Source organism: Erigeron canadensis, chromosome 7 (assembly GCF_010389155.1).
Source record: "Erigeron canadensis isolate Cc75 chromosome 7, C_canadensis_v1, whole genome shotgun sequence".
NCBI classification, from domain to species: domain Eukaryota; kingdom Viridiplantae; phylum Streptophyta; class Magnoliopsida; order Asterales; family Asteraceae; genus Erigeron; species Erigeron canadensis.
The window spans coordinates 27,421,187-27,430,299 of record NC_057767.1 but is presented as its reverse complement, the minus strand read 5'-3'; the positions used below and the strand labels follow the sequence as shown (position 1 = coordinate 27,430,299).

The window sequence follows — 9,113 nt, the reverse complement described above, 5'->3', positions numbered from 1 at the left end:
ACCGTTGGATCTCGCCAATACAGCCCCCTATAGTTTTCGTTACCGGGATATCTTTTTTTATTTTTTCATTGTTCTAGGTATTTTTTTTGGGTAATCTGCTCCCATGCTACATTTTAGGCAACGTTATCTATCACACCATTTTTCACCGAACACACCACCTTTATTATTCATTATTATAATCATATATTTGTAGAATCCATGATGTATGATTTTTTTAAGAACTACATTTCAATATAGATAGAATTTTAAATGTTATGTGGTAAAGGGAGGATTGTAGTGTCTTTCTCTAGTTAATTTTTAATATATATATATATATATATATATATATATATTATATATTTTATCGAACTGGTTTTTGTTATGAGTTTTACATTTAGCATTTTAGCTTTTGCCTTGATACAAGATCTAACATATAAATATGTATGGGAGGTGTTTGTATCGTATTTAGCTCTGTTTTCATTCTTAGTGTGTTCTTACATACTAATTGCATTATTCATATTATCTATCTCATTTAAAGATGTAACTTTAATTACATATAAAGTGATATTTATAAATTAAAGGAAGAACTTTATCTCAGTTTCTGTTGCGAATTAGTGAATAAGTAAAGGCCAAGTAATATTTTCTCTACCCTAAGTTAAAATTTAATTTTCTTCTCCATCTCAAGATCTAATCTAGTCTAGTCTAGCAATAAAATAAAATGAGAACATGGGTTTGCTGCAGGTTCGTAGTAGTTTTTTTCATTAGTATGATCAGAAATGATAAAACATTATAATTATGTACTATGTTTATCCATTTTTACATTTATATATAATACCTTTATCCATTTTTATTTCCAATCTATGATTATAATAATACATTAAAAAACATTTGTTTTTATATCTTTTAACTTATTAGTTGATAATCCAAAATGTTCATTCATTATATTTATTACTAATATAAACATTTCCAACTAAAAAACCTATAAAATCTACTTGAAGTATATATAAATCAGTAATCTCTACTCCTTTATAAAGCAAAACACCCATTTTTATTTTTATTAATTTCTGTCTTTGAAATACCAAAATTGCCCTTGGATATTTCATTTTTTATTCTCTAATTACACTCTAAACCTTTATTTTAATAATTATATTTTAAACCCTTATCTTCTAAAAATTTCTACTATCACAATAACATAAACCTACACTAGTTGTCACCGCCACCGCCACCACCACCAATCACCGACACCACTAAACCGTCTTCCCCACTACCGTCGCCGCATTGCGCGGATACCATGCTCGTAAAATTAATTTACATCTACCCTCAATAAACTACTCGTTGTCTCCACCAGTGGTGCTGTGGCGGTACTAAAAGGGAGCAAACAGGGCCAATGCTCCTTTTAAAATTTAAATTTTGTCATATAGTTTTAATTTTTCCATAGATTTTTAAAATGTTTTATAGATTTTAAAATTTTGTCTACTTTTAAGTTTATTTTTAATAAATTTTTTAATTTTGTCCCCTCTAAAATTTTTTCCTGATATTGCCTATATCCACCACCACTTGCCAACGCCGTTACCGCAACCTATCCACCACCATCAACCGTTGCCACTACATCACACGAATCCTTTTGTACTCTAACAAAGCTTCTACCTTAATCTAATAATTGTATAATTATGATTAATTTTATTTATAAATTTTTATCCTAGATGACAAGTTGCCAAATGGTCAACTTCTCAAGAGTTCATGCATATAAATGGCATAGCATTTTACATAAATACCCAATACAAACTAAAATCATAGTAATAATTTTCTTTCTTCTTACAATTATCTCCAGGGGCATCTTAGTAATTTTGCCCAGTCAACACAACTATTTGTAGCTTTTCTTCGATTCTCACTCACCTTTCTTTTTGTCTTTTCCCTTGTCGGAAAAATCTTTTGGGCTTAACCTTCACTTAATTTTTCATGGTATGTTGATCTCTTTGTTTCTCATGGTTCAATGTGTAAGTGTAAAATATGAAAAAAAGAAAAATTTGTTTTTAATCTTTTCTTTTGGAAAATTTAAAGGAAATTTAATAAGATATTCTTTTATAGTTTAAAATTTAAATATTTAATTTAATTCGAGTACTTAAAATACTTTAATTGTGCAATTAAATTTAACAGTTTTCTGGAAAAAAGTTTGAACTTTATAAATGGGGTTGGAAGAATTTGAAAAGGGTTGGTTTGATTTTTCAATTTGGGATTATATATAATGAATCTTTATTTAATTTTTTTACAATTTTATTATGGTTAAAATAGTTATTTTGTTAGAAAAATTTAATGTAGTAGTATATTCTAAAGTGTTATAGAATCATACTTGTTTGATTATGTGGTTAAAAAGGTAATTTACACCTTTTTCTTTATGTATCATTCCTTGTTGACTAATGGTGAATTTTGCACTTAATGTTTGCTTGTCTGACTTTGGGTCAAATTTTAGTCAAGCAGAAGTTGATCTTTTAGATATAATTAACTTAAATACATGAAATTTTTGTGACTTGTGTGAATTTCTTGAATCATTGTAACAAATTGAAGAGAAGTGACATTTTGAGAAAAAATTTGTGGAGTTGACCTTTTGTGTTCTAAAGTTGACATGATTAGTTTTGAAATATTATATACATTTGAACTGATTAAACCATATAATATAATGTGTATATAGTGATATTTTAGCTGGATACGCGTGTTTTATGTTTGACAAGTCAATGAGATCTGTCTGAAATGTCAACTAAACAAATTGGTTCATGTTTATGTAGGATCTGGTTTTGAGAATCTTGTAAGGAGGAAGTGCCAGCAGTGGCGGATCTACACGGGGTTAAAGGTATGCACGTGCGTACCCTAAACTTTGTTTTTGGTAATGTGTAATGTAGAAATGAAAGTTAAGAAATATTCGTAATGGTAATAGACTAATAGATATCTGAAAATGTGTGTATGTAATAGCTGTGCACCCCTGATTAAAACTCCTAGATCCGCCAGACTGTAGGACAATGTTCTCGGTTCAGAAGTTAAATTGCTCATGGTCACTGGTGACAACCATGCTTTCAGTTGTGGCATTAGTTACGATAATTCAGTTCTTCTTGTTTCCTGCTATGCCTACTTTTGAATACTTTGGATATAAGCAAGTCAAAGACTCTTGTACCCTGGTCAATGGAACACTAGGTACTGGGAAAAATCACATTTTTCAAAGTAATCAGCAGCCTTTGAATGTTCGGTTTCCAGATGACTTGCATAAGGCGGTTGTTTATCGCGGTGCACCATGGAAGGCTGAGATCGGTCGATGGTTATCTGGTTGTAATTCAGTTGCCATTCCAATAAAAGTCATTGAGGTACTACACTACCAATTAAGTTGCCTTTTAGATCTATATTAATTTATGAAAAGCGATATCATCCCATTAGGCCATTACTCATAAATTGTTTTTCTGAAAATAGCAAATCAGTGGAAAGAAATGTAAAGACGAGTGTAGTGGTCAAGGTGTTTGTAATCATGAATTTGGTGAATGTCGATGCTTTCATGGATTCAATGGTTAGTACTATCTCAACTTTTCTGCTCAGTTTTTTAGATGGAAAATATGGGTGGGTTGGGTAACGGATTAAGTTCAGGGGGGGAGGGGGATCTTTTTTCTCCAGGTTTACCAAAACACGTTTTGCCCATAATTACTTGTTTAAGAAGATTGTGTGTCAAATATCTTTAGTTAGTTTATTATTTTTAATACAAATAATAATCTTACTTTTGAGCACTTCGAATTCTGAAGTTTTTCGCATTAATTTTTTTCCCCATTTGAATCGTTTCATTTTAAGCTCTTTTTTCTCCATCTTACCTGTTTGACCCATTTAGACGTAAATTGTCCTGAACCAACCTATTTATATGCAAATGGGTTGACAATGTCACTTCTTCATAAATGTATAGCAACATGATTTTGTAATACATAAATCATTATACTTCCCACGTCAATGGTGCACGTTGTGGCAATGTTGTTCGCAAAAATTAAGCATGTAGATTGAGAAAGTAACGTCTATAAATTGTAGATACTTAAAAAGCTTGTAGATATCATAAATTACTCATGCATTATTGCATTGAAGTGTACAAAATGTATGAAAGTCCATATATATGTGATACAGGAGATGAATGCTCCCAAAGAGTAGAGCTAAGCTGCAATTACCCTGCAACGGAGGAACTACCATATGGCCGATGGGTTGTTTCAATCTGCTCTGCACATTGTGACACAACACGAGCTATGTGCTTCTGTGGTGAAGGAACCAAATACCCAAATCGCCCTGTTGCCGAGACATGTGGGTTTCAACTAATGTAAGCTGTATTTTGGATTTCTGGTAGATATGACAATTTTTGGGTTGGACCCACTGCGTGACCAGGATATGTAGGTGCCTTCCAATTTTCCTGGTCAATACCTGCCTTCTTGTACCAAGAGTTGACCCATTTAGTTTGGAATGGGTCACTTTAAGTTATATCTTATCTCAAATGGGTCAAAAAAATCCATTAGAATAGCAGAAGGGTTAACGGGTCGAAAGTACCTCATGGCTCACAATGTGTTTAATGTCCTAAATCGATTTACTTAAAATCCTATCCTAAAATTTCCATGTAACTATATATATACTCATGTCTAACACATTACTTGTTTGTAAAAGTGCACAAATACTTTTTGTCAGTAGATCTAACTTGCACAAAATTTTTAGCCGTTTCGACCCGTTATCAACCTGACAAACCGTCCATCTTGCCTCCTCAATTTTTTAGTATCCACCAAATACAGTTCGTTTCTAATGAGTGGTTTGATTCCATGTAACCAGATTACCACCTGAACCTGGTGCGCCAAAAGATGTTGATTGGTCAAAAGCTGACCATGACAGTATTTACTCTACAAATGTTAGCGTGCCTGGATGGTGTAATGTGGATCCAGTTGAAGCTTATGCTTCGAGGGTGAAGTTTAAAGAGGAATGTGATTGCAAATACGATGGCCTTTTTGGACAGTTCTGTGAGATTCCCGTGTTATCTACTTGTATTAACCAATGCTCAGGTCGAGGGCATTGTCGTGGAGGGTTTTGCCAGGTATATATCTATTTGAACCTTCTAAAATTTTTAATATACATCTATTTAAAACCTTTTAATTAAACTTTTTTTCACCATTGTTGGACGTATGTAGTGTGACAATGGCTGGTATGGAATAGATTGTAGCATTCCATCTGTTCATTCATCAATTGAATATTGGCCACAGTGGCTTCGTCCTGCTCAAGTTAGTATCCACAGCAATGGGCCAGTCACTGGAAATATCGCCGGGTTCGAAGCAGCGATTGAAAAGAAAAGGCCTCTTATTTATATCTATGATCTGCCGCCTGAGTTTAACAGTCTCCTTCTCGAGGTTAGAATGCTTGCACCAAATTATGAAGTCATTTTGTGGTTAAATTTTCATTCCTTTTCAGTGATTAACTCATTGGATTGGATTGCAGGGTCGTCATTTTAAATTTGAATGTGTAAATAGGATTTATGACCCGGATAACGCTACTGTGTGGACGGATCAGCTTTATGGTTCCCAGGTATCACCATATCCTATGATATTGAATAATCAGAATCAATATCAGCTAAATCATTATGCTCTTTCTTTATAGATAACAATGTATGAAAGCATGTTAGCCAGCCCACATCGGACCCTAAATGGCGAAGAAGCAGATTACTATTATGTGCCGGTTCTTGATTCGTGTATCATAACTAGAGCTGATGATGCACCTCACTTGAGCATGGAGGTATAGTAGCATGAATCATTGAAATGTTTCTTATATACACATCAAACTATTGCTTTCTTTTATAATACAGTATGTATTTTATTTCATGTGGTTTTTAGGAGCATAGGGGCTTAAGAAGTTCCTTCACTCTTGAATATTACAAGAAAGCACACGACCATATCGTTCAGCAATACCCCTACTGGAATCGCTCCTCGGGAAGAGATCACATTTGGGTATGATTCAAGTATATTGGCTAACTAAACCTTAAGTTTTTTTTTTTTAATAAATAATTTTCCTTATTTTTGTTTTTTTATATGTTAAGACAGTCATTTTCATGGGATGAAGGTGCTTGTTATGCCCCGAAGGAGATATGGAACAGCATGATGTTGGTCCATTGGGGTAATACAAATTCAAAACATAACCATTCGACAACTGCTTATTGGGGTGACAATTGGGATCTAATCTCGCTGGATAGGCGGGGGAATCATTCTTGTTTCGACCCAGAAAAAGATCTCGTGATTCCTGCCTGGAAACAGCCCGATGTCATATCTCTAAGCTTAAAGCTTTGGGCTAGGTATATACCCTACAGGAAGTGATCGTCCTATCTAACATAAATACATAGATTAAGAGCTGGTGAAGTGAGCAGGGAGTAATTGATGTTCAACATGTATAATATTATGTTATGGGCAGGGACGGAGCCAGAACTTTTTTTGTGAGGGGGCAAATTTAAAAGTCTCTTATTATATTTATTAGAGTCATCTTTGAGGGGAAAAAATTTTTTAAACAAAAATTAACTCTCAACGAAGAATTTAGAAAAAATGAACCCTTAAAATAATTTCGTCTGGGTGCCAGTTATGAGAACATTTATCTTAGACTTGAACATTGTACTTTGCAATTTTAGAGCATGTGATAAATTTTGATACAATTACCCAAACAAATAAAACACTTTTTTCAACTTCATTAAAAATCAAAATAACCGAAGATTTTTACTTTACCAATAGAAGATTTTATCTCAAAACTAATGCTCCCAACATAAGTAACATACTTCCAAAGAAGAGGCTTATGACAACGATGGTGACATTTGTATGTATAATGTATTTTCTGTTTATTGTTACGAGTATTATTTAGGAATAAAACTATAAATATACCTCTAAAAATTACATTGTACCAAAATTGGAATGGGGGCAGTTGCCCACACTGCCCCCATTGTGGAGCCGTCCCTGGTTATGGGCAGAAACGGGATATGTTGGGCAGGGTTGATCCAAACACTTGTATGTTCATTTTTTTATATCATACATACTCATTTTGAACATACACTACTCCCAAACATATTCTTAGCCAAAAAAAAAAATAACTTATAAATACTTAATGTTTGATTTTTTTTCTATGGGCTGAAACAGGTCATGTTAGACAAGGTTGATCCAAACATTATATGTTCAGATAGGATAAACAGTTATATAAGTATATAACATCAATAAGAATATGATTTTTCAGAACCTGATTTAAGGCATTTGGCCAGTACTCCAGCAGTCAAAAGTTCACTTCAAACTGTTTGTTAAACGTTGCGTTTATGTTGCGAGTTGCGACAAAAATAAGCTTCATCTTTCTCAATTGGTTGAACTTATAGTAGTCTCATCTATGCAGGCCTCGACAGGAGCGAAAAACATTGTTTTACTTCAATGGAAATTTGGGGCCAGCTTATGAACATGGACGGCCTGAACAAACGTTAGTGAACTTTTGTATACATGAAGTTAGCATGGACATAGTAATTTCAAATTTTATTTCCCTGTTGTCTCAATACGATGTTCCTAAACCACCTATAAAGTATATGTATATCTGTATATATTATATACTTTGTATTGATTGTATCATGTCATTATGAATGCAGATATAGCATGGGGATAAGGCAGAAAGTAGCCGCGGAATTTGGATCTTCCCCTAACAAACTAGGTGAGCTTGGAAAACAACACGCGGAAGATGTGATTGTGATTGCCCATCGCTCCGAAAGTTATCATGAGGATTTGGCTAGTTCCGTCTTTTGTGGAGTGATGCCTGGTGATGGATGGAGTGGTAGAATGGAAGATAGCATTTTGCAAGGTTGCATTCCCGTAGTTATTCAGGTTTATAACTAACTTTTTGGTTTCAACAAAAATAAGTTAAACGATATTGGTAATGGTAATACATACCTCAGTCATTGTTTTGAATATCGATGCGTACCATGGTTAAAAACCACAAATTGGTTTTGAAACCATTAACCAAATTTCCATTTTCAGGATGGTATTTTTTTGCCATGGGAGAACGTGCTAAACTATGAGAGCTTCGCTGTTCGTATACGTGAAGATGATATACCAAACCTCATAAATATCCTTCGGGTAATTCTTCGATGGCTTGGCTGTAACACAAATGCAGGACTCTTACGAATATAATTTTTGATGATGGTTGTTCATGCAGGGTTTCAATGAAACAGAAGTAGAATTCATGTTGGCAAACGTAAAGAACATCTGGCAAAGATACTTGTATCGCGACTCCATCATGCTTGAGGCTGAAAGACAGAAATCTGCATTTGGGTATGTCAAAGATTGGGCTGAAAAGTTGTCTGAACTAAGTGATGACGATGTTTTCTCAACATTTGTACAGGTATGCATATATTCTAGTTTTATTGTACTGCAAAATATTGAAGTTGAATTAAAACGGTAACAAAGTTTTGAAAATCTTGGTGAATGACTTGAATTTATGTGAATATTTTTTTTTCTTGCTAGATACTGCATTACAAACTATATAATGACCCTTGGAGAATACAAAACGCCGGTTTGATAAAGGAGGAAACCGGTTTACCTGAAGAATGCATACACAAAGTATAGGAAGGAACAAATATTCATTGAACCCGAGCTTTGGAATTGTTCGTTGAGTGACTTATGGCACTCCGCGACACACAATTGTAAAATTATAGTGTTTCATTTTCGGGTTCTTTTATAATTTTGTTAGTTATTTTAACATTTGTAATTTTGGGTAAATGCAAAGACTAATTTCTTTGAATGTCTACTTTTTTGCTCATTTGTGTTTTCTTTGTAGAGTGTATTTGTATATGTGTTTTTGAGATTATTGCATCTAACACAAATATCTTAGACGGGTTGTTGTCTAAGTTAGGTTTATTAGTTTATAAAAGCAAAATTTAATGCAAATTACAAGCATCTTTAAAATAAAGGAAGGTACAAAAAGGAAGATGATATTGGTATCATTAGTTATAATACATGTACCATTTTTATGTAAAATTGATTATAGTAAATAAATCAAAAATAGTGGTAAATACATCAGCACTTTTAAATAGTTAAATAAAGAGTCTACAAAGATCCAAAGATCCACCATGGCCCATG

The 9,113-nt window shown here is 33.4% G+C and overlaps 1 protein-coding gene across 1 annotated transcript; it reads left to right on the top strand.

Annotated features, from left to right (window-relative positions):
- Positions 1-1,887: 1,887 nt before the first annotated feature.
- LOC122607182 lies at positions 1,888-8,775 on the top strand. Its single transcript, XM_043780109.1, has 16 exons — positions 1,888-1,941; positions 2,763-2,827; positions 2,947-3,332; positions 3,436-3,529; positions 4,126-4,312; positions 4,810-5,068; positions 5,163-5,378; positions 5,467-5,553; positions 5,626-5,760; positions 5,859-5,972; positions 6,066-6,313; positions 7,384-7,464; positions 7,628-7,859; positions 8,013-8,111; positions 8,191-8,376; positions 8,499-8,775. The coding sequence occupies exons 3-16, from the start codon at positions 2,994-2,996 to the stop codon at positions 8,598-8,600; spliced, it is 2,379 nt and encodes a 792-aa protein (XP_043636044.1). The 5' UTR covers positions 1,888-1,941; positions 2,763-2,827; positions 2,947-2,993; the 3' UTR covers positions 8,601-8,775.
- The last annotated feature ends 338 nt before the right edge of the window (positions 8,776-9,113 follow it).